This window comes from Xenopus laevis, chromosome 3L (genome assembly GCF_017654675.1).
Source record: "Xenopus laevis strain J_2021 chromosome 3L, Xenopus_laevis_v10.1, whole genome shotgun sequence".
NCBI classification, from domain to species: Eukaryota; Metazoa; Chordata; class Amphibia; order Anura; family Pipidae; genus Xenopus; species Xenopus laevis.
Genome location: NC_054375.1, coordinates 3,962,501 through 3,988,007, shown reverse-complemented (window position 1 = coordinate 3,988,007; position 25,507 = coordinate 3,962,501). Strand labels below are relative to the sequence as shown.

General features: G+C 43.0%; 4 protein-coding genes across 8 annotated transcripts in view; 2 read left to right on the top strand and 2 right to left on the bottom strand.

Annotated features, from left to right (window-relative positions):
* The window catches only part of dnm1l.L (dynamin 1-like L homeolog), a 34,314-nt gene extending 21,189 nt beyond the window's left edge, over positions 1-13,125 (top strand). For 2 of the 4 annotated variants that reach the window (XM_041584949.1, XM_041584948.1), the window contains 10 exons: positions 336-456; positions 545-700; positions 1,933-2,022; positions 2,509-2,601; positions 3,619-3,678; positions 5,915-5,983; positions 8,521-8,691; positions 9,692-9,801; positions 10,763-10,922; positions 12,156-13,096. In XM_041584949.1, coding sequence (XP_041440883.1) covers positions 336-456; positions 545-700; positions 1,933-2,022; positions 2,509-2,601; positions 3,619-3,678; positions 5,915-5,983; positions 8,521-8,691; positions 9,692-9,801; positions 10,763-10,922; positions 12,156-12,212 — 1,087 coding nt within the window. In that variant the 3' untranslated portion in view covers positions 12,213-13,096. 4 annotated transcript variants of the gene reach the window in all.
* Positions 13,126-14,341: 1,216 nt separating this feature from the next.
* LOC121401362 (tyrosine--tRNA ligase, mitochondrial-like) lies at positions 14,342-19,843 on the bottom strand. 2 transcript variants are annotated; one of them, XM_041585843.1, is made up of 5 exons: positions 19,104-19,843; positions 16,657-16,824; positions 16,417-16,572; positions 15,759-15,929; positions 14,342-14,643 (listed from the first exon to the last, which is right to left on the bottom strand). In XM_041585843.1, the coding sequence occupies exons 1-5, from the start codon at positions 19,841-19,843 to the stop codon at positions 14,484-14,486; spliced, it is 1,395 nt and encodes a 464-aa protein (XP_041441777.1). In that variant the 3' UTR covers positions 14,342-14,483. The 2 variants fall into 2 exon arrangements, with proteins under 2 accessions (XP_041441777.1, XP_041441778.1); XM_041585844.1 differs by lacking the exon at positions 16,657-16,824.
* A 26-nt stretch (positions 19,844-19,869) lies between these two features.
* The window catches only part of cdpf1.L (cysteine rich, DPF motif domain containing 1 L homeolog), a 20,077-nt gene continuing 14,439 nt past the window's right edge, over positions 19,870-25,507 (top strand). The window contains exon 1 of the mRNA XM_018250519.2: positions 19,870-20,010. The gene's annotated coding sequence lies outside the window, so the exon portion shown is untranslated. The remainder of the gene's footprint in view (positions 20,011-25,507) is intronic.
* ttc38.L (tetratricopeptide repeat domain 38 L homeolog) overlaps positions 22,584-25,507 on the bottom strand; it is a 12,082-nt gene continuing 9,158 nt past the window's right edge. Inside the window, exons 11-14 of the mRNA NM_001097877.1 lie at positions 24,849-25,014; positions 24,614-24,773; positions 24,434-24,507; positions 22,584-22,848 (exon numbers count right to left, since the gene is read on the bottom strand). Of these exons, the coding sequence (NP_001091346.1) occupies positions 22,752-22,848; positions 24,434-24,507; positions 24,614-24,773; positions 24,849-25,014 (497 nt within the window). The 3' untranslated portion in view covers positions 22,584-22,751. The remainder of the gene's footprint in view (positions 22,849-24,433; positions 24,508-24,613; positions 24,774-24,848; positions 25,015-25,507) is intronic.

The window sequence follows — 25,507 nt, the reverse complement described above, 5'->3', positions numbered from 1 at the left end:
TATATACATATACATATACATATATATACATATATATATATACATATATATATATATATATATATAATACATATATATATACATATATACATATATACATATATATATATATATATATATATATATATATATATATATATATATATATATATATATATATATATATATATATATATATATATATATATATATATATATATATATATATATATATATATATAATCAGCACTGATTCAGTTTGAACACATATGCCTGGAGGGGAAGCCATTTCTTTAAAGCGATGTTAACCCTTTCACAGCATACGTGTTCAACATTCGGTTTGCTATTTGCAACAGGTGCGGAGGGGCTCGTATCTGCTACATTTTCCATGAGACGTTTGGAAGGACACTGGAATCGGTAGACCCTCTCGGTGGCCTCACCACAATCGACGTACTTACGGCCATTAGAAACGCAACTGTAAGTCTTTCAGCCAGTGATTACTGCTATTTCCGGGGGTGCTTTTTGGCTTTGCTGTGATCACTTCCTGATTTGTCTCTGTTGACAGGGCCCTCGGCCAGCCTTATTTGTGCCAGAGGTCTCCTTCGAGCTGCTGGTGAAGAGACAGGTGAAGCGGCTGGAGGAGCCGAGTTTGCGCTGTGTTGAACTGGTCCATGAGGAGATGCAGAGGATAATCCAGCACTGCAGCAACTACAGCACACAGGTACCCCACTCTGAGACCAGTTACATGGTTAGGGCATTGGAACGATTGTGTTTAGGTGAATTGACAGGTAACAGGCCCTCATTTTACCTGTGAGGCTCTGATCCTGAAATTATAGCTAGAATACTTGCCGTAAAGCAAGAGTTCTCCTAGTTGCCAGAAAGGAAGAATAAACAGTCACATGACTACAGTGTACCAGGAAATAGCCTCCGCCATTCAACTTTATTGGGGAATTGCAGCCTCCAAACCAAAATTTGATAAAGAGGCCCAAATAACACAGAAACCCCTAATATACCCATCACCACTACCTGTTTCTTCAAAAAGTATGAATAAATACAATTTTGTATGCTGAAATCAAACAGTTTAAAGGAAAACTATACCTCCAAAATGAATACTTGAGCAACAGTTTATATCAAATTAAGTGGCATATAAAAAAATCTTATCAAACTGGAATATATATTTAAGTATATATTGTCCTTTTACGCCTTGAACCACCATTTTGTGTGCTGCGTCAGAGATCACCTGACCAGAAATACTGCAGCTCTAACTGTAACGGGAAGAGATCACCTGACCAGAAATACTACAACTCTAACTGTAACAGGAACAAGTATGGAAGCAAAAGACACAACTCTCAGTTAATTGGCTCATGTGACCCAAGAAGTATAGTTGTTTGTGTGCACCATGAATCATACGATCCCGGGGGGCGGCCCTTATTATTAAAATGGTAATTTTCTATTTATGATTACCCAATGGCACATACTACTAGAAAAGTATATTATTATGAAAATGGTTTATTTACATGGGTTTTACATATGAACTGTTTTATGCAATATCTGTTTATAGAGACCTACATTGTTTGAGGGGCATAGTTTTCCTTTAACAGTTCTTCTCTTTCTGCATCATTTGAAATCCTGGCAGGGAAGGAGGGACTAAACACTGCTGTAACAACTACTCCACAACTTACAGACAGCATGCAGGAACTACATAACCCACAATGCATTGCACTGGGATGTTCCTTTCCTTATTGAAATCACGTGTGCAAGGGAATTGTGGAGGATGCAGGCTGAGGAGAGATTGCTGCTGATACAAAGTAACAGTTGTCAGCCAGCTCAGCAAAGTAGTCAGACAGATGAGCAGGGGGCTAGGCTTTGACAACTGTTCCAAACCAATAAAAATCATGAAAAGAATGTTAACCTTTGCCTGTACTCATCAGTCTGTGTGATGTTTGCCTTCAGGAGCTGCTGAGGTTCCCGAAGCTTCACGATGCCATAGTTGAGGTGGTCACGAGTCTCCTGAGGAAGCGACTGCCAGTTACTAATGAGATGGTAAGTAACCCTTTGCATGCAAGACTTCCTGGCATCTGCGTGGGGGACACTGCAAGGCAAATGACTCTTGAATGTACCCTTATTGTAATGGAATCCTACGGAAAGGATTTGTGTACAACTGCAGAACATTCCTTGTACAGGTTTGGGACCTGTTATCCAGAATACTCGGGACCTGGGGTTTTCCAGATAACAGATCTTTCCATCATTTGGATCTTCATACCTTAAGTCTACTAGAAAATCATGTAAACATGAACTAAACCCAATAGGCTTCCAGTAATGATTAATTATATCTCAGTTGGGATCAAGTACAAGCTGCTGCTTTAATATTACACAGAAAAGGGAAACCGTTTTTAAAAATTCGGATGATTTGGATAAAATTAAGTCTATGGGAGACGGCCTTTCCGTAATTTCTGAAAAATGGCTTTCCAGATAATGGATCCCTTTTGCAGTTTTTGTCTCTTACACAACTCGTTTGTTCCTGTGCAGGTGCACAATTTGGTGGCCATTGAACTCGCCTACATCAACACCAAACACCCAGACTTTGCAGATGCCTGCGGGCTGATTAACAACAATATAGAGGTAAGGAACATACAGACTTAGGGGCAGATTTATCACGGGTCGAACTGACAATTCTAACTTTCGAATCTTATTATGGTCGAAAACTGTCAAATTTGACTAGGTAGTAGTTAAAAATTTTCCGAGTTTCTTGATTTTCAAGATTTATCATACTCTGGCCCTTTAAGAATTTGACTATTCGCCACCTAAAACCTGACGATTTGCTGTTTGAGTCAATGGGAGACGTCCAGGGATCAATTTGGAGTTGTTTGCAGCCTTCCTGACATTCCAGTTTTTTTTTCCAGAGAAAATTCGAATCGAGTTTTCGGGTCGATTTAATTCATCCGATTCAAATTCGATTTTTTTTGGGGGATGCACCGAATCCACTATTTTGAATTCGGCCGAACCCCCGAATCCTTCGCGAAAGATTCGGCCGAATACCGAACCGAATCCTATCTCTAATTTGCATAAGCAAATTAGGGGTTGGAAGGGGAAAACATTTTTTACTACCTTGTTTTGTGACAAAAAGTCACGCGATTGCCCTCCCCGCCCCTAATTTGCAAGGATTCGACTGGGCAGAAGGATTCAGCCGAATCCGAATCCTGCTGAAAAAGGCCGAATCCTGGCCGAATCCCGAACCGAATCCTGGATTCGGTGCATCCCTAATTTTTTTTTTTTTTTTTTATATATATTTTGATTGGTCGAATTTAGGGGAGTTTTAAAATCTAGCATGAATTCGAAATTTGACCTTTGATAAATGTGCCCCTTGATGTACAATCAGTTTCAGTTGTTTTTTGTTACGGGTATTTAAAATTACCGGCAGCTAAATCGCTGGTAAATTTGTAGTACCGGCCCTGGCAGGTGTTTTACCGGCTAGGCCGGTAAAATACCGGCCGGAGGGCAACCCTAGCTTCTACCTGAGCAAATGCTGCTAACTTTTTACTTACCCCTCGGTGCAAATTACCGGCGGCTACATTGCCGGTAAATTTGTAATACCGGCCCGGCCCTGGCAGGTGTTTTACTGTACTTTTAAACCCACAGGAACAGCGGAGGAACAGAATATCTCGGGATTTGCCCCCACCGGCAGCGTCCAGGGATAAGGTAAATAAAACGGACCTTTTAAGTAAACAAAACAGGATAAACACATTTCCAAACATAAGCTTTTCTATTGACATGATCACGGCGGAGCTTTACTTGCCCCTAACACAAGTGACAGACCTGATGAGAGGGGTGTGTGTTTTCTATTTTGTAAGTAGGAAAATATTTGGCAGATAGAGGTTTATCTTTATATTTGTAGCAGCCAATCGGCAAAAAGCTTTTACTAAGGGGGCCATAAGTAGGGTGATAATAGCCCATAAATGGGGCCCTCACGATTTGTGATCTGAACCTTGGCCTGGGAACCAATCAAATGTGTTTAATAATAACCTCCTCAGGTCTGGACTGGGACTCAAAACAAGCCCTGGCATTTCAAATACACAGAGGCCAAACCAGTCCCCCACCAGCCCACTCCACAGTGACTGTCTATGGCATCTTACAGTAGCCCCTCTGGCATTTGCCAGAACTCACAGATTGCCAGTCCACCCCCTGCCTCTGCTACTTACCTGTGTCAATGTCTGACCTCTTTGTGTGGAGTATGTGAGGGCAGTCTGCTTTACTCTACTAGAACTGCTGAGGTTTTGGTAAAAAGAGTTCTTGGGTCAACTGCAGTTTCCCATATTACAGCTCTTAAAGGAGAACTAAAGCCTAACTAAAGAAGTAGGTAGAAATGTTGTACATTATGCTTCTGCACCAGCCCAAGGCAACCACAGCCCTTTAGCAGTAAAGATCTGTGTCTCCAAAGATGCCCCAGTAGCTCCCCATCTTCTTTTCTGCTGATTCACTGATTCACATGCTCTGTGCTGCTGTCACTTACTGAGCTTAGGGAGCCACTCACAATATACAGTACACATAGAATAGAAATGTCACAATATAAGGCTGAATAGTAATTAATACACATAATTACTACACGGCAGCACAGAAACCAGTGCAATTAGCATCAGAATTGAATAATCAGCAAACCTGTAGCATCAGCTTATATTACAGCCAGGGAAGCTCATTTTCTGCTGGATAATTAGTGACGAGCCCTAAGCTTAGCTTCTCAACAGCCAATCAGAGCCCACTGAGCATGTGAGTGTCACAGACACTTTCCAAGATGGTGACCCCCTGTGACAAGTTTGAAGTCCTGGATCATTGCTGCTATTGACAAGCTCAAACTTTAGCCTCGTGCAATAAGTTCACTATATAAAATATATTTAGGCACATTCATTTTTGGGGTTTAGTTTTTCTTTAAAGGGGTGGTTCGCCTTTAAGTTAACTTTTAGTATATTATAGAATGGCTAATTCTAAGCACCTCTTTAATTGGTCTTCATTTTTTTTTTATAGTTTTTGTATTATTTCCTTTCTTCTTCTGAACCTTTCCAGCTTTCAAATAGCAGGGGGGGGTCACTGACCCCATCTAAAAAAAAAAAAAAAAGAACAAATGCTCTGTAAGGCTACAAATGTATTTTTATTGCTACATTTCACTTCTCAGGCCTCTCCTATTCGTATTCCAGTCTCTTATTCAAATCGAATCATGGTTGCTAGAGTAATTTGGACCCTAGCAACCAGACGGCTGAAATTGCAAACTGGAGAGCGGCTGAGTAAAAAGCTAAATAACTCAAAAACCACAATTGGTAAATAATGGAAACGAATTGCAAATTGTCTCCGAATATCGTTAATTTAAAGGCGAACAACCCCTTTAACAGAACAATGACATTATTGCCCCACCTGCTTCGTCTCGCCCAACCATGAAGAGAAGCGATGCATGCGGATGGTTGTACTCCGCTTTCTTTCCATCTCTAACGACGATCTATCCCTGCGAAAGCATTTCTACAGCGGATTAGAGCAGACAATGCCAGAACTACAGTTCCCATAATGCCCCATCGGGTGTCGGTGGCATCTCAGCTTTATATAATGACACTGAAATGGTATCTGTCCTCGCTGTTTGGCTCACTGACTAGAATGGCTTAAAGCAACATCTGCTTCTTCTCCAGCTGAATCCTGTAGTCGCCTCCTGTATTCTAATAAACTCTGTAGTAAGTCTACTTACCCTCTGGCAGATAACAAACGATACCTGGTGCACAAAGGTAGAGGATCGGCCGCCTCACAAGCAGTATAGCACGCTTGAGAAAGGGGCGTGACCCCGAACGTTGCACTTTGCAATAAAACCGCACGGCAGCTTGCTTGCATTGACCCTGTGTGCCCTGGGATTCTTTCTTCTAATAAACTCTGCCTTTCCTGCTTTTCTTTCCCCTTCTAGCCTCCTAAAGCATCAGGGCCGCTGGCATCCGCCTCTTTAGAGCCCTCTTCTGCCGAAACGGATGGCAAGGTCTGTCCCATCTGTGTCTAATGCAGTGCATGTTCCTTTTACCTGTACCTTTGCTGTCGTTTTCATTTGCTATATGGCAGCTCCTCCTCTCTCCTGCATGGGTAGTGTCTGGGCTCATACTTTTCCTTTCTCTTCAGCTGCACAGTCCGTTCCATGTTACCTTCCTTATACATACTCGCTGCATGTTGCTTCTTAGGAGTGGTCTTTAACCCTTTCCATTCCAAGCATTGGGGACAGACATAGACCACTTCTGCTTCCCTGTCAGTGACAAACTGTATGAAAAGGGTGAAAATAGGCCAGTAAAAGCTTTCAATCAAAATCAACAAAGGCTTTGCTGGATGGCCTCAGGCACCAGTTGTGGGTCAGCCAAATGTAGTAGCCACAAGCTCTGCTACCCCAGAAGGAAGGAGGCTGACTTTGGGGGACAGTTCATGCAGGTGGTAAGGCAGGGGTTCCACATGAGTAAAAAGAGGTACTGTTGCTTTTAGACTCTTCTCTCCTTATTGGTCTCTGTTATGCTCCAAGCATCTCCTGCTCCAGTCACACGTTTCCCCTCTCCTGCCACGAGTTCTTCCCAAAATGTATTTACAGTACAGTGTGCCCTTTACGCAATCACATGCTTCCACTAACCAAAGGCTAAAACTGTCCTCAGAATAAAAAAAACAACCCTTGGTGATCATGTGACTACCAAAATAGTCAAAAATTGATTTGGTGGTCTGGTGGGTTGCCTTTTAATTGGACAGCTTAAGGGGTTGTTTAATTGGACAGCTAAAGGGGTTGTTTAATTGGACAGCTAAATGGGTTGTTTAATTGGACAGCTAAAGGGGTTGTTTAATTGGACAGCTAAATGGGTTGTTTAATTGGACAGCTAAAGGGGTTGTTTAATTGGACAGCTAAAGGGGTTGTTTAATTGGACAGCTAAAGGGGTTGTTTAATTGGACAGCTAAAGGGGTTGTTTAATTGGACAGCTAAAGGGGTTGTTTAATTGGACAGCTAAAGGGGTTGTTTAATTGGACAGCTAAAGGGGTTGTTTAATTGGACAGCTAAATGGGTTGTTTAATTGGACAGCTAAAGGGGTTGTTTCACCGTCAAACACTTTTTCCAGTAAAGTTGATTTCAGATTGTTCACTAGAAATAAAGACTTCTTCCAATTACTTTCTATTTTCTATTTGTGACCCTTTTTCTAATATTAAAGTGTAATTTCATTTATCACCTTCTAAAGCAGCTCTGGGATGGAGGGGGGGGGGTCACCGACCCTGTAAACTGATCTAAATTGATACATTTAGTTGATACATTTCTTATCTTTGTCCCTGCTGAGCAGAATCCCTGGTTTTCATTACAGGCAGCTGTTAGACTTGATACAATAGTTACTGATATTCCACAGATGCTGCTGAAAATTGTATCAACTACTTGTATCCGCTAACAGTATACACTAAATATATCTGCTAACGGTATCTGCTAACGGTATCTGCTAACGGTATCTGCTAACGGTATCGGCTAACGGTATCGGCTAACGGTATCGGCTAACGGTATCGGCTAACGGTATCGGCTAACGGTATCGGCTAACGGTATCGGCTAACGGTATCGGCTAACGTATCGGCTAACGGTATCGGCTAACGGTATCGGCTAACGGTATCGGCTAACGGTATCGGCTAACGGTATCGGCTAACGGTATCGGCTAACGGTATCGGGCTAACGGTATCGGCTAACGGTATCGGCTAACGGTATCGGCTAACGGTATCGGCTAACGGTATCGGCTAACGGTATCGGCTAACGGTATCCGCTAAATGTAGCACATTGTAACAGTTCGGAATCTGCTCCTGGATCACGGAGCTGCCAGACTGAAACACCAGAGACACGAACATTAAACTTCAATTTTGGGAAAATGGTAAAAAAAAAAAAAAAAAAAAAAGATGGAAAGCCTTGAAAACTGAACTGAAAAAAGTGTTTGGAAGGTGCAAGGTCTGATCTTGATTCTTTTTCCATCTTAAATAACTGCCCCCCTCCCCACTTTGAGGTGTCAGAAATGAATAGGGGAAACCCAGACATCTCACATCTGAGACCTGGCGCAGCTCTACCCTGGATTCCTAGTAGCAGGCAAGGCCCTTGGCCACCACTGGGCGGCACATCATTGTACATATGACGCCTTTGCCTTGCAGGAGGCTCTGCTGAAGCTGCTTGAATTGAGAGCAATTAGTCCCTAGCAGAAGAACATCAGCCTCTTTCTTTCTCCTGACAACTTCCTTGACTACTTGCTGGTCAGACTGGTGGGAAACTGACCAGCAGGTGGCGCTGTTGTAACACAATTCATTCATATTAACAGCACATGTATCCCTTAATATCTTGGAATAAAAACAAAATAAATAATGTAAATGACAAAAGTGCTTAGAATAGCCCCCTCGTCAATTTTACATTCACTTATTTTTAAGGTTTACTTACTTACTTAAAAAGCAGGTTTATTGCATTATCCTGCAAGAATCTTATACCTTATCCTTTAAGTACCCGGATGCAGGTATCTGTGTGTTCTTTCACTACAGGCAGCTCCGGGGAGCAGCACAGGCGACGGTTTGCCAGATGCTGGAACGGGCAACTGGAGGGGAATGATGAAAGCCAAGGGAGAGGAGGCTTCTGTCGAGGAGAAGAACAAGGCTCCTCCTGCCTTCCCAGCCAGCCCACTTCGGGGCCACGCTGTAAATCTGCTGGATGTGGTGGGTATTCCCATGTTGCCCCTGGGTAAGCTGCCATGGCCCCTAACAATGAATATGTATCTGGTCTAGGGATGCACCGAATCCACTTTTTTGGATTCGGCCGAACCCCCGAATCCTTCACGAAGGATTCGGCCGAATACCGAACCGAACCCTAATTTGCATATGCAAATTAGGGGTGGGAAGGGGAAAACGTTTTTTACTTACTTGTTTTCTGACAAAAAGTCACGCAATTTCCATCCCCGCCCCTAATTTGCATATGCAAATTAGGATTCTGATTCGGTTCGGCCGGACAGAAGGATTTGGCCGAATCCGAATCCTGGATTCGGTGCATCCCTAATCTGGTCAATTACTATATCACTGTTGTACCACAAGCTCAAGGTGCCAGTTGGAGTTGCCAGTAAGATTTCCCCCATCTACTTGGAGTCGAGACTCTCTTAGAGGCACATTTAAAAACTCCCATGAACTCGAAATTCAACCAATCAAAATTTTATCAAACCATTCGAATTTCCTAAACTCGGGCGATTAGGATCGACCCTCAAACCGAATTTGATTCGAACGTAAAAAGACTCGATTCGAGTTTTTTTCTCCGACAAAGAACTTGAGTGTCAGGAAGGCTGCGAACAACTCCCAGGACGTCTCCCGTTGACTAAAACAGCAATTCGGCAGGTTTTAGGTGGCGAATAATCAAATTTGAGTTCTTAAAAGGCCAGTGTGTGATAAATCTTGAAAATCGAATTTGAACAATTTCCTAGTCGAATTTAGGCCTTATAAAAAAAAAAAAACGTTAAAATTCTAATTTTCATTTTGACCCTTGATAAATGTGCCGCTTAGATGCAGTCTCTATACAGTTTCCTTTCTGATCTACTCTAATGCCCTTTCCTCCCAACTCCCAAATAGACAGCACCATAAACACAGCGCCCCCTGCAGTTACTCCCAGTTGTCTCTGTATGTGACCGGTAGAAATCGAAATTTGTTTCCCTTCCTTTTCCCTCCGCTCCAGCCTGTGCCCGTTGCCAGAAAGCTTTCCGCCCGTGAACAGCGCGACTGCGAAGTCATCGAACGACTAATCAAATCCTACTTTCTTATTGTCAGGAAGAACATACAGGACAGGTGAGGGGCCACCCACCAATGGAAAATCAATAGGAATATTCCATTGAGTGGGTTAAATTTAATGCTATGCATGAAGCCTTCTGTACTGAATATTTAAAACTTTTTTTCAGAATTTTAACCCCGTGAGTGCTGATCTTTTTGGGATGTGTATAAATAGATAGAGATAGATAGATAGATAGAGATAGATAGATAGATAGACAGATAGATATAGATATTATATATATAGTGAATAAAGTACCCCCTCTTGTAAAATATAAGGATATTATAAGTTACCGAGGAGTTTCATGACCATATAAAAACACGAGGCCGAAGGCCGAGGTAACTTCTAATATCCTCATATTTTACAACTGGGGGTACTTTATTTATTATAATACAGAAGTTTCAGTGAGTCATGTGACAGAAATGACATCACTACTCACCGTTTATAACTGATAACATCAGAACTCACCGTTTATAAGGATATAATTTACAGGATATTCATGGCTTTTGTGTATTTTTTATATATATATATATATATATATATATATATATATATATATATATATATGTATATATTATTTATATATATATATATTATATATTATATTTATATATATATATATATATATATATATATATATATTTTATATATTTTATATATATTTTATATATATATATATATATATATATATTTTATATATATTTTATATATATATATATATATATATATATATATATATATATTATATATATATATATATATATATTTTATATATATTTTATATATATTTTATATATATATATATATATATTTTTATATATATATATATATATATATATATATATTTTATATATATTTTTTATATATATATATATATATATATATATATATATATATATATATATATATATATATATATATATATCCTAATCTTTTTCTCCCAGTCTGTATCTTTTATTTTAATGGGATATTTGCTTGCAGTGTGCCAAAAGCTGTAATGCATTTTCTGGTGAACCACGTGAAGGACACGTTACAGAGTGAACTCGTGGGCCAACTCTACAAATCTCTGCTGCTTGAAGATCTTCTGACCGAGTCGGAGGACATGGCCCAGCGCAGGAACGAGGCGGCTGATATGTTAAAGGTATTGCATTTGTGTAACATCATTGTCTGTTCTATACTAACGAGCACAATCTTGTCATCATTAGCCACACTCTATTAACCTTCGTTTAACTCCTCCTGTTTAGGTAATACTTTGTACTAAGCACAATTCAGCAGGAACAGTCCCCTAAGTTTGCTCATAGTCTGTACAGAGAGATCCCATAAAACTATGACAGCATAGGTATTCCCTGTACTAAGCACAATTCAGCAGGAACAGCCCCTAAGTTTGCTCATAGTCTGTACAGAGAGATCCCATAAAACTATGGCAGCATAGGTATTCCCTGTACTAAGCACAATTCAGCAGGAACAGTCCCCTAAGTTTGCTCATAGTCTGTACAGAGAGATCCCATAAAACTATGGCAGCATAGGTATTCCCTGTACTAAGCACAATTCAGCAGGAACAGTCCCTAAGTTTGCTCATAATCTGTACAGAGAGATCCCATAAAACTATGGCAGCCAGCGCCGATCCGCGCCTTTATGCCGCCTGAGGCGGCCTTCCGTTGCCGCCCCGACCCCTCCTCACGGCGCTCACATTTTCTGTGCAGGAGGGCGTCGGGGCGCTGCACGACGCTAGTGCAGAGAGCGCAATTGCGCTCTCTGCACTAGAAGAGCCGAATTTCCGGGTTGAAAACCGGAAATTCGGCTCTTAGTTACCAGGAGCGGCATTTTTGCCGCCCCTGGTAACCAGGGGGGCGCTGCCGCCTGAGGCGAGTGTCTCAACTCGCCTCATTGGTGGAGCGCCCCTGATGGCAGCATAGGTATTCCCTGTACTAAGCACAATTCAGCAGGAACAGTCCCCTAAGTTTGCTCATAGTCTGTACAGAGAGATCCCATAAAACTATGGCAGCATAGGTATTCCCTGTACTAAGCACAATTCAGCAGGAACAGTCCCCTAAGTTTGCTCATAGTCTGTACAGAGAGATCCCATAAAACTATGACAGCATAGGTATTCCCTGTACTAAGCACAATTCAGCAGGAACAGTCCCTAAGTTTGCTCATAGTCTGTACAGAGAGATCCCATAAAACTATGGCAGCATAGGTATTCCCTGTACTAAGCACAATTCAGCAGGAACAGTCCCTAAGTTTGCTCATAGTCTGTACAGAGAAATATAAAATAATGCCAGTATGTACAATTCAGCAGGTGTTGTTCCTCTTTAACCAGTGTTTTGGTTGCCGGTTCCTCATCACAAATCCCATTTGTCCCATTCTATTCCAGGCGCTGCAGAGAGCCAGTCAGATCATTGCGGAAATCCGGGAAACGCACCTCTGGTGAAGGGGGACCTGCACATGCCAATATAGAGCTTGAACTTGAATAAATTGCTGAACGGAGGAGAGAATGGCGGTCGGTGTATACGTGGTAGAATTTTATTTATAAAACCTCTAACCATATACATTATAAACTGGGGGGGGGAGGGGCTGTATTTAGCAATCCATCAAATAAATCTTACATCCAATCCTGCTCCCATCCTGATTTCCTGATCATGTGACTGCAACACAGCATGCTGGGACATTAGTAGTCCAAAGGGTAGAGCTTGTGTTCTGGTTTAAGGATCCGTTTGTTTAATATTGCACCCTAAGTAACACACAGAATCAGCATTCGGTTATTTCCACCCACCTTTCTGATTGGTTGTGTGTCCTGGACATTCCTTTACTGCTTTGCCGCAATGCAAACACCGTGCAACTCTAGTGGAGAAACATGGTACTGCTTATGTCCCTACTTACAAAGAACAAGCTGTAGTTACCCTTTAATGCAGATTTCAGGAATATAGACCTTGCTGTGCTATAAAACAGCAGGGGGGGGGGCAGGTATATTACCCACAATGCACTTAATCTGTGTTCGGCAAAGACATCTTTCCCCTTAAGGACTTGCCTGGTGTGTGTGTGTTGCAGTGTTCGCTTGTGTTTGTTATATTATTAAAGGGAATAGAATTCATGTTTTATTACTTGTGGCTTCTGCAGCATCTCTGTGCGCTCAATACTCCAGGGAACCACGCTACAGGCACGAAACATACGTGAGCTTGTGTGACACGCCAGGGAATGTTCCTTTCCATGCTGGAGGGGGGGGGGGATAGTCTATTTCTTACAATGAATTCCTTCTGTATGTTTCAACATGTCTGTGGTTATCACTGTAAATAAACTTGTCCAGCAGAAACGTCATCCTTTCCTCGTATTCTGATCATTGGCCATTCAGTCTCTCTGTGTCTTATTTCTATCATTCCCTTTATTGTTCTATTGGCTGTTCCTGCTGAATTGTGCTTAGTACAGGGAATACCTATGCTGCCATAGTTTTATGGGATCTCTCTGTACAGACTATGAGCAAACTTAGGGGACTGTTCCTGCTGAATTGTGCTTAGTACAGGGAATACCTATGCTGCCATAGTTTTATGGGATCTCTCTGTACAGACTATGAGAAAACTTAGGGGACTGTTCCTGCTGAATTGTGCTTAGTACAGGGAATACCTATGCTGCCATAGTTTTATGGGATCTCTCTGTACAGACTATGAGCAAACTTAGGGACTGTTCCTGCTGAATTGTGCTTAGTACAAGGAATACCTATGCTGCCATAGTTTTATGGGATCTCTCTGTACAGACTATGAGCAAACTTAGGGGACTGTTCCTGCTGAATTGTGCTTAGTACAGGGGATACCTATACTGTCATAGTTTTATGGGATCTCTCTGTACAGACTATGAGCAAACTTAGGGACTGTTCATGCTGAATTGTGCTTAGTACAGGGAATACCTATGTACCATAGTTTTATGGGATCTCTCTGTACAGACTATTAGGAAACTTAGGGGCTGTTCCTGCTGAATTGTGCTTAGTACAGGGAATACCTATGTACCATAGTTTTATGGGATCTCTGTACAGACTATTAGGAAAATTAGGGGACTGTTCCTGCTGAATTGTGCTTAGTACAGGGAATACCTATGCTGCCATAGTTTTATGGGATCTCTCTGTACAGACTATGAGCAAACTTAGGGACTGTTCCTGCTGAATTGTGCTTAGTACAGAGGAATACCTATGCTGCCATAGTTTTATGAGATCTCTCTGTACAGACTATGAGCAAACTTAGGGACTGTTCCTGCTGAATTGTGCTTAGTACAGAGGAATACCTATGCTGCCATAGTTTTATGGGATCTCTCTGTACAGACTATGAGCAAACTTAGGGACTGTTCCTGCTGAATTGTGCTTAGTACAGGGAATACCTATGTACCATAGTTTTATGGGATCTCTCTGTACAGACTATGAGCAAACTTAGGGGCTGTTCCTGCTGAATTGTGCTTAGTACAGGGAATACCTATGCTGCCATAGTTTTATGGGATCTCTCAGTACATTTAGATACAAGTAGACAGTAGAAGATAAGAACAAACCAGACACAGATACACAGCGAGTCTCAGTTCCTCTCGTTTCACACTTCCAGTTTATTTACACAGGGGAGAGACTCACTCAGTGAGAATAAGAGATACTTTTGCCTCGGTGGCCAAATAAAATTCCTACTAACAGGCAGTGGCAACGAATCGCCAGTTAAATGGTCCGTCGGGGGCCTCACAAATGGAGCCACTTGACAATGTAGAAATTCTTCTTTCCCACCCGGAGCAGGGACAGGCCGTTGTGTAGGATGTGATGTCCCAGCAGCAGAACCTCGTCTGGGTTTGTCACTTTCTTATGATTGATGCTGACCCCCCCGCTGCTGATCATCTCGTACCTGCAACATAATGAGCCCCTAACTGTCAGTCAGGGGACACTCCACACGTCTTCTATAATACTGCCCCCTAGTTTACACATAACTAGTCCTTAATTACCCTAGCAACAATCTGATTGTTCACCTTCATACACTACAGTTGGTTTCAGACACTTCACCAGAATTAAAGGAGAACTCAACCCTAAAAATGAATGTGGCTAAAAATGTCCTATTTTCTATAGTGAACTTATTGCACGAGGCTAAAGTTTGAGCTTGTCAATAGCAGCAATGATCCAGGACTTCAAACTTGTCACAGGGGGTCACCATCTTGGAAAGTGTCTGTGACACTCACATGCTCAGTGGGCTCTGATTGGCTGTTGAGAAGCTAAGCTTAGGGCTCGTCACTAATTATCCAGCAGAAAATGAGCTTCCCTGGCTGTAATATAAGCTGATGCTACAGGTTTGCTGATTATTCAATTCTGATGCTAATTGCACTGGTTTCTGTGCTGCCATGTAGTAATTATGTGTATTAATTACTAATCAGCCTTATATTGTGACATTTCTATTCTATGTGTACTGTATATTGTGAGTGGCTCCCTAAGCTCAGTAAGTGACAGCAGCACAGAGCATGTGCAGTGAATCAGCAGAAAAGAAGATGGGGAGCTACTGGGGCATCTTTGGATACTGTAAATTGTAGGGATGCACCGAATCCACTATTTTGGATTCGGCCGAACCCCCGAATCCTTCTCGAAAGATTGGGCCGAATACCAAAACAAATCCTAATTTGCCTATGGAAATTAGGGGTGGGAAAGGGAAAACATTTTTCACTTCCTTGTTTTGTGACAAAAAGTCACACGATTTCCCTCCCCATCCCTAATTTGCATATGCAAATTAGGATTTGGTTCGGCCGGGCAGAAGGATTCGGCCGAGTTCCAGATTCGGTGCCTCCCGAGTAGATTGTGCCTCTTACATTGTATCTATATTGTACATTGTGCTTGTTATATTGTATCTCTACTGTATATTGTGCCTGTTATACTGTATATTGTGAGACAGTCCCTAAACTGAGGTAAGTGGCAGCCGCTGGGGAGATTAAGGCTCATAGAGACTCAGTGCAGATATAATGGGGGCTGGACACTTACCCTCGGGCCCCCTCTGGAATCGCAGAAACCTTGAGGCAAAGGTCCATGACCCGGGTCCCAGGCTCCAGCAGAACTTCAGCAAACGGCGCCTCCCTGAACAGTTCCTGCAGCTCTTGGTCGGACATCTTTTCCAGCGCTTCTAGACTGCTGTTATACAGGGCCTGGGTGCACCTGCCCGGGGGGAAGACCAGACATCAGGGGGTCCAACACTATAACAACTCACCTGTATACACCCCTCTGTATCACATCATTGCTTTATAATAAACCTCCCTCCGCTCTACTCTATTCCCAAAATAGCAGAGCCCCTCCCCACGTTGTATGAAACCAAAACCTGCTCCTCTCACTATTCACCCAGTCAGACAAGAACCTCCCACTGGATACTGAGCTCTGACTTTCTATATCCTGTTTCAGGGCTGCTCTCTTTCCCATGGTCAGACAGTAACATGCCATTGGGTGGGTATTCTGCTAGTGGCTGGCAGTTTTTTATGGTCTAGTAGGATCCACCCCCCCCAATCACAGAGCTGTTTCTCTTCACTTCCTGTTCCTGGGCTGCTCTCTTTCCCATGGGCTGTTGGGAATTGCTTTCGCTTTTCCACTGGCCGTGTGAGTTGGTACCAGTGTGGGCATTGGCCGGAGTAAAGGCTGAACTGCAAGTTACCGTTTCGCCGACTCCAGACCTTCTTTGCCATGGACAATCTTGGTGACCTCAGCAGCGAGTCTCTTGTGTGGGAGTCTCTTCTCCGGCTCCTTCCCGTGCTGCTCCATCACCTGCTCGATCTCCGGCAATGGGATAAAGGTGAAGAGTTTCAGGAACCTGATTGGGGCACAGCAGGGGTGTGTGTTACAGATACAGACGTGGGCATCATAATGACGGTTACTGTGAGCAGAGGGGCATTACCTTTCCACAATGCCGTCCGGCTGGCGCACAAAGAACTGGTACAACTCAAACGGAGACGTCTTGTCCCGGCTCAGCCAAATGGCATTGCCCGCCGACTTGCCCAGTTTATCCCCAGCGCTGTTGGTAATAAGCGGCAGAGTGATGCCAAACACTTCCTCTCCTGTTATTCTGAGGAAAGAACTCCATTAAATACTGAGCCCACCCATCATAGTGCCCAGTACCTGTGTATAAAGTCATGCCCAGCTATGATCACATGACCGGAAGTAGCTGTGTCTAAAGGGGTCAACGGAAGTGGCTGTGTCTAATGGGGTCACCGGAAGTGGCTGTGTCTAATGGGGTCAACGGAAGTGGCTGTGTCTAATGGGGTCAACGGAAGTGGCTGTGTCTAATGGGGTCACCGGAAGTGGCTGTGTCTAAAGGGGTCACCGGAAGTGGCTGTGTCTAATGGGGTCAACGGAAGTGGCTGTGTCTAATGGGGTCAACGGAAGTAACTGTCTCATGGGGTCAACGGAAGTGGCTGTGTCTAATGGGGTCAACGGAAGTAGCTGTGTCTAATGGGGTCAACGGAAGTGGCTGTGTCTAATGGGGTCAACGGAAGTGGCTGTGTCTAATGGGGTCAACGGAAGTGGCTGTGTCTAATGGGGTCAACGAAAGTGGCTGTGTCTAATGGGGTCAACGAAAGTGGCTGTGTCTAATGGGGTCAACGAAAGTGGCTGTGTCTAATGGGGTCAACGAAAGTGGCTGTGTCTAATGGGGTCAACGAAAGTGGCTGTGTCGAATGGGGTCAACGGAAGTGGCTGTGTCGAATGGGGTCAACGGAAGTGGCTGTGTCGAATGGGGTCAAGGGAAGTGGCTGTGTCGAATGGGGTCAAGGGAAGTGGCTGTGTCTAATGGGGTCAAGGGAAGTGGCTGTGTCTAATGGGGTGACCGGAAGTGGCTGTGTCTAAAGGGGTCAACGGAAGTGGCTGTGTCTAATGGGGTCAACGGAAGTGGCTGTGTCTAATGGGGTCAACGGAAGTAACTGTCTCATGGGGTCAACGGAAGTGGCTGTGTCTAATGGGGTCAACGGAAGTAGCTGTGTCTAATGGGGTCAACGGAAGTAGCTGTGTCTAATGGGGTCACTGGAAGTGGCTGTGTCTAATGGGGTCAACGGAAGTGGCTGTGTCTCATGGGGTCAACGGAAGTGGCTGTGTCTCATGGGGTCAACAGAAGTAGCTGTGTCTAATGGGGTCACTGGAAGTGGCTGTGTCTAATGGGGTCAACGGAAGTGGCTGTGTCTAAAGGGGTCAACGGAAGTGGCTGTGTCTAATGGGGTCAACGGAAGTGGCTGTGTCTAATGGGGTCAACGGAAGTGGCTGTGTCTAATGGGGTCAACGGAAGTGGCTGTGTCTAAAGGGGTCAACGGAAGTGGCTGTGTCTAATGGGGTCAACGGAACTGGCTGTGTCTAAAGGGGTGACCGGAAGTGGCTGTGTCGAATGGGGTCAACGGAAGTGGCTGTGTCTAATGGGGTCAAGGGAAGTGGCTGTGTCTAATGGGGTCAACAGAACTGGCTGTGTCTAAAGGGGTGACCGGAAGTGGCTGTGTCGAATGGGGTCAACGGAAGTGCCTGTGTCTAAAGGGGTCAACGGAAGTGGCTGTGTCGAATGGGGTCAACGGAAGTGGCTGTGTCTAATGGGGTCAACGGAAGTGCCTGTGTCTAAAGGGGTCAACGGAAGTGCCTGTGTCTAAAGGGGTCAACGGAAGTGGCTGTGTCGAATGGGGTCAACGGAAGTGGCTGTGTCTAAAGGGGTCAACGGAAGTGGCTGTGTCTAAAGGGGTCAACGGAAGTGGCTGTGTCTAAAGGGGTCAACGGAAGTGGCTGTGTCTAATGGGGTCAACGGAAGTGCCTGTGTCTAAAGGGGTCAACGGAAGTGGCTGTGTCGAATGGGGTCAACGGAAGTGGCTGTGTCTAATGGGGTCAACGGAAGTGCCTGTGTCTAAAGGGGTCAACGGAAGTGGCTGTGTCTAAAGGGGTCAACGGAAGTGGCTGTGTCGAATGGGGTCAACGGAAGTGGCTGTGTCTAATGGGGTCAACGGAAGTGGCTGTGTCTAATGGGGTCAACGGAAGTGGCTGTGTCTAATGGGGTCAACGGAAGTGGCTGTGTCTAAAGGGGTCAACGGAAGTGGCTGTGTCTAATGGGGTCAACGGAAGTGGCTGTGTCTAAAGGGGTCAACGGAAGTGGCTGTGTCTAAAGGGGTCAACGGAAGTGGCTGTGTCTAATGGGGTCAACGGAAGTGGCTGTGTCGAAAGGGGTCAACGGAAGTGGCTGTGTCTAATGGGGTCAACGGAAGTGGCTGTGTCTAAAGGGGTGACCGGAAGTGGCTGTGTCTAAAGGGGTGACCGGAAGTACCTGTGTCTAAAGGGGTGACCGGAAGTAGCTGTGTGTATAGAGGTGACCGGAAGTACCTGTGTATAAAGTCGTGGCCAGACATGATGTTGCCCAGTTGGTCGGTGCCTCCCAGTTGGATCCTGCAGTCGTGCGTCTGGTTGAGTTGGTAGAAGTCGTACGACTGGAAGACTTGATAAACAAACTCGGCGAGGCTCATTCCCTCGGGGCTGCTCAGGCGGCTCTGGACACTGTGTCGGCTCATCATTGTTCCCATACGGAAGTGTCTCCCCACCGAGCCCAGGAATTCCGCCGCCCCGCGCTGCCGGTACCACTGCTCGTTATTCAGGACACGGACAGTCCCGCCGGGCCGAGCCCCGGGCACCAGCGTTTCACAGTTCGAGAATAATCGCTCCAGGCAGCGCCGGATCCCCCGGATATTCTCCGTGATTTTCTCCTGACTCAGCGCTTCCCTCTCATTCATTCGGCCGCTCGGATCCCCCAGCAGGCCCGTGGCTCCCCCGATAACCGCGATGATATTGTGCCCGGCCCGGTGGAAGTGAACGAGCCCCAGAACTGTCAGCAGGTTCCCGATGTGCAGCGAGTCCGCCGTGGGGTCAAAGCCGCAATAGACCGTCTGGGGCCCCGACCTGAGCAGCTCAGACAGTTGCGAGGGGCCGCTCTCCGCCGGGAACACATCCTTGAACAAACCCCGCCGGCCAGCGGCTTCCAAGAAACCAGCGGAGTGGGAAATGCGGCGGTAAAGCGGGCGAAACAAGCAGGGGACGGGGCGAAGAGCGTGAATCATGGGCGCCGCCATATTGGGAAGCCGCAAGTGACACCTGCCATTGGCTGTAATACTGAAGCGGCAACGTCACGGGAAGAGCGCACGCGCGGAAGTACGTCATAACTGTGCGCCAAGGGAAAGGAATGTAAACAAAAGAGGGTTTGTTGTAGGAACAGCGCAATCTGTCCAGTCTGATCAAAGTAAGTGATCACTATACTGTCTGTTTATTTACATTAATCCCTATACATTCCCTTTATTTACATTAATCCCTATACATTCTCTTTATTGTAATTCATCCCTATACATTCTCTTTATTTACATTAATCCCTATACATTCTCTTTATTTACATTAATCCCTATACATTCTCTTTATTTACATTAATCCCTATACATTCCCTTTATTTACATTAATCCCTATACATTCTCTTTATTGCCATTAATCCCTATACATTCCCTTTATTTACATTAATCCCTATACATTCTCTTTATTTACATTAATCCCTATACATTCTCTTTATTTACATTAATCCCTATACATTCCCTTTATTTACATTAATCCCTATACATTCTCTTTATTGCCATTAATCCCTATACATTCCCTTTATTTACATTAATCCCTATACATTCCCTTTATTTACATTAATCCCTATACATTCTCTTTATTGCCATTAATCCCTATACATTCCCTTTATTTACATTAATCCCTATACATTCCCTTTATTTACATTAATCCCTATACATTCTCTTTATTTACATTAATCCCTATACATTCCCTTTATTTACATTAATCCCTATACATTCTCTTTATTTACATTCATCCCTATACATTCTCTTTATTGCCATTAATCCCTATACATTCCCTTTATTTACATTAATCCCTATACATTCCCTTTATTTACATTAATCCCTATACATTCCCTTTATTGTAATTAATCCCTATACATTCTCTTTATTGTAATTGATCCCTATACATTCTCTTTATTGTAATTAATCCCTATACATTCCCTTTATTTACATTAATCCCTATACATTCTCTTTATTGTAATTCATCCCTATACATTCTCTTTATTGTAATTAATCCCTATACATTCTCTTTATTGTAATTCATCCTTATACATTCTCTTTATTGTAATTGATCCCTATACATTCTCTTTATTGTAATTGATCCCTATACATTCTCTTTATTGACATGAATCCCTATACCTTCTCTTTATAGTGGAAAGTAGCAGTAACATACTTTTGGAAGGTGTGTCTTTAAAAAAGCCCCTCCTTCCTTTAAACATAAAATTGTCCAGAACAATGTAGAATTGATCTTCAGGTCACTTTTGTCATTTACATTCCTTTTATTGTTATGATATCCGCAGTCAAGCCCAGCTCTTATTGTACAAGTGTAACCAGACTGCCCCCTGCTGTTGCCTCTGGCTACTTCATAAGCTTCCGTTACTGAGACTGGGGTGTCTCCTAATGTTTATCTGCTCAGTTTTAGCTCACCTGTCATTGAGTGAATCGGCAGAAAAGCATCAAAAAAGCTTCTTGTCTCCAGCCCATGCCCAGATTGAACAGCAGGGGGCGATCTTGTTGTACATTCATAACAGATGTCAGTGTTTCTCTATCATGGGGCTGTTCAGAGCTCATTGTGACAGAAGGTGGAGGTGCTTCATAAGGCAAATTTATCAGGACGATGTAAACTGGGGCCCCTGGAAGCTGCAGTGTAACCTGGTTCTAATGTTGTTGTTTGTTTTTATCCTGTGATGAACATTTGTCATTTGTTTTGTTAAAGGGCATGTAAAGGCAAAAAAAAAAATCCCATTTTTACTTTCTTTAATGAAAAAGAAACCTATCTCCAATATACTTTAATTAAAAAATGTGTATTGTTTTTATAAGAAACCTGACTTTATGCCGTGAAATTCTCCCTTCATTTACTGCTGTGGATAGGAATTGTCAGACAGTCCCTAACTGCTCTGCAGGGAAACAATCATACTTATGAACAGCAGGGGGAGCCCCCGCCTTACTTCCCAGCCATGCAGAACTCAAGCAGCTTTGTTTGTTTCCCTGTAGAGCAGTCGGCGACTGTGTACAGATTTGTATTGGATTTTATTTTGCCTTTACATCCCCTTTACTGTTTCCAGCTCCAGCTGCAGGGACAAAGATCATGGAGCCAGATTTAAACAGATAAACTGGGATTCTATTTGGAGGATTATTTTGCTGCAGCCACTGGTTCTGCAGAGTTGGAGAAAGTTTATATTAAACAATACAAAAACTATAAAATCCACATTAGATCACATGACAACACAGGACCCAGTGCAGTCTGTATATTCTGATTATTAATCAGTCTTGTTGTATCGGCTTCTGGCAGATATTATTTGACTTGTGCTGTTTTGATCATTTATGACGATCCCTAAGCAGCCCAGATCACACTGAGCATGTGCACAGTCTTGGTCTTGCAAAGATGTATAACAAAGATACAAGATGGTGACCCCCTGTGGCCAACTTTGAAAGTATAAATCATTTGTTTGATTAGGCTTGTGGTGCAGTAAGTTTATGTTTAGTATACAAAATACAGCATTTCTAGCCTTATTCTATTTTAGACTTTAGTTGCCCTTTAATGATGGGACGTCCTGCTTTATCCTGTCCTGTACTCTGTGATCTTACTTATTAAAGAGAAAATAACACAGTCCATTTTTTTTCGTTAAACAACAAAAGGAAACAATATCTGCCTTCCATTATAGAAAGATGAATTTCCCTAAATAGAAGAATCCAATGACACCGTTTCCCCCGACGTAAAATGATTTATTGAGCGTTGTATCTGGTCCGATTAAAGGCAAAGCAAATCTAGAGCTGGCGTGGGTTAAGGCACTTGATTGGTGGAATGTGAAACCAAACTCTGTCTCATGAATGTTCCACGAGTGTTTGGCACAAACATAATAATGAATCTGAAACGCTATCCAAGGAGGCCGTGAAGTGCCTCCCACTTCTTTATGAGTCTCTGAGTCAGAGGAGAGTTGGGCCTTCCGATGTCTCTCTCCATTAGCAGGACCCTGTCACACAAACGAGAACCGTTCCACTACACAACATGGTGACTATAGGCAATAGATCTGATTTAAAGGAGAACTAAAACACCTTTGAATTTGCCACCCAATCACAAACCAACATGTTCCAAAATATGTATCAGTAAGGGCCCCAGTGTCCCCTCTGCAAAGTCTATGGCTTGATGAGGCTCTCCAAGGCTGAGTGAACTTTAAAGGGGTTGTTCACCTTTAAAGGAGAACTAAACCCTCTTTCTAATAGTTCCCCCCCCACTCCACCCAGGAGTTAACACAAGTAAATACCCCAAAGCTGGTAATTACCCTTTGTTGCAGAGTCAGCGCAGCAGGTGCTTTAGCCACTTCGGTAATGTTTGTCACTTTCGCGTAAAGTTTTAGCGAACCAGGAAAATGCTCCAACTGCGCATGCACCAATATGGAGCTTCCTTACTGAGGTTAACGAATCAGCTAAAGATGGCCCCCGTGAGCTCTGCTGCGCTGACTCTGCAACAAGGGGTAATTACAGGCTTAGGGGTATTTACTTGTGTTAACTGCTGGGATGGGGGACTATGGAGGGTAGGGATTTTTATTAGAAAGGGGGTTTAGTTCTCCTTTAAATTAACTGTTTGTATGATGTAGAGAGTGAGATTCTGAGACAACTTCCCATTGGTTTCATTTTTTATTATTTGTCATTTTTGAGTTATTTAGCTTTTTTTTATTCAGCAGCTCTCCAGTTTTGCCATTTTAGCGATATGGTTGCTAAGGTCCAAATCCCCCTAGCAACCATGCACTGATTTGAATAAGAGACTGGAATATGAATAGGAGAGGCCTGAATAGAAAGATGAGGAATAAAAAGTAGCAATAACAATACATTTGTAGCCTTAAAGAGCATTTGTTTTTAAATGGGGTCAGTGACCCCCTACATGTAAGCTGGAAAGAGTCGGAAGAAGAAAGCAAATAATTCAAAAACTATATACTGTGTATATATATATATATATATATATATATATATATATATATATATATATATAAAATGACGAACAATGGAAAAGTTGCGTAGAATTGGCCATTCTATAACATACTAAGAGTTAAAGGGGTTGTTCACTTTTGAGTTAACTGTTCGTATGATGTAGAGAGGGATATTCTGAGACAATTTGCAATTGGTTTTCATTTTTTATTATTTGTGGTTTTTGCGTTATTTTGCTTTTTATTCAGCAGCTCTCCAGTTTGCAGTATGATCAGTTTGGTTTTCTAGGGTCCAAATTCCCCTAGCAACCACTCATGGATTTGAATAAGAGACTGGAATATGAATAGGAGAGGCCTGAATAGAAAGATGAGGAATACAAAGTAGCAATAACAATACATTTGTTGCCTTACAGAGAGTTTGTTTTTTAGATGGGGTCAGTGACCCCCATTTGAAGGTTCAGAGTCAGAAGAAGAAGGCAAATCATTTAAAAACTATAAAAATATAAATAATGAAGACCAATTGAAAAGTTGATTAGAATTAGCCATTCTATAACATACTGAGAGTTAATTTAAAGGTGAACCACCCCCTTTAATATAATACAAAGCTCTAAAAACTATTTTTTTTAACCCTTACCTGGCTAGATTTTGATGGTGTGTGGAATCGCTGTTTATGGCTGCCTGGATCAGAACCTGGTTAAACAGATCTCTCTAAAAAGAAAAGTATATATTCTTATTATATTCTTATTAAATATTTCCTAATATTTTCAAGTACAGGCTTTCCTCGACCTTTCACACATGAATAAGAAACGTTTACCTGAGCGTCACTTCCTCCTATTTTCAATATCTGATACCGGATTGGATAGATCAAGTCCACAGCTTTGTCATAGTTTCCCCCGTTATACTCTATGAGAGCCTGGCACAGCGGGGCACCAAGGTGCTTAATCAAACTGTGTTGCTGCTTCTCACCGGGAGATCTGAAAAAGAAAGAGTTTATCCTTCTGATGCAAATGTACAATCAATGTGTGTGTTTGTGATACTGCGCTACTGACTTGGACAGCTCCTGCATTGATTCCACAAGCTGACGGGTCGTATCCTCGTCCTTTGATCCCAATGACGACATTAGGAAATGGAGGTCGTTGAAAATTAGCATGTGATCTTTAGTGTGTTTCTTTGTGATCTGCACCAGATTCTTCCACCGATCTCCCACATTCACACCTGCACATACCAGATACAGTTCTCTTAAAGGGAGTGTCCCACAATCTCTGTTATACAGATAGCTAGAATCTCAGCTGCCATAAAGCAGGACAGGACTGCTGCTTACAATGGGGATCAGATAGGATCTGTGCAGCCACTGGGACAGAATGTTCTGTTATACAGATAGCTAGAATCTCAGCTGCCATAAAGCAGGACAGGACTGCTGCTTACAATGGGGATCAGATGGGATCTGTGCAGCCACTGGGACAGAATGTTCTGTTATACAGATAGCTAGAATCTCAGCTGCCATAAAGCAGGACAGGACTGCTGCTTACAATGGGGATCAGATAGGATCTGTGCAGCCACTGGGACAGAATGTTCTGTTATATAGATAGCTAGAATCTCAGCTGCCATAAAGCAAGGTAGAACTGCTGCTTACAATGGGGATCAGATAGGATCTGTGCAGCCACTGGGACAGAATGTTCTGTTATACAGATAGCTAGAATCTCAGCTG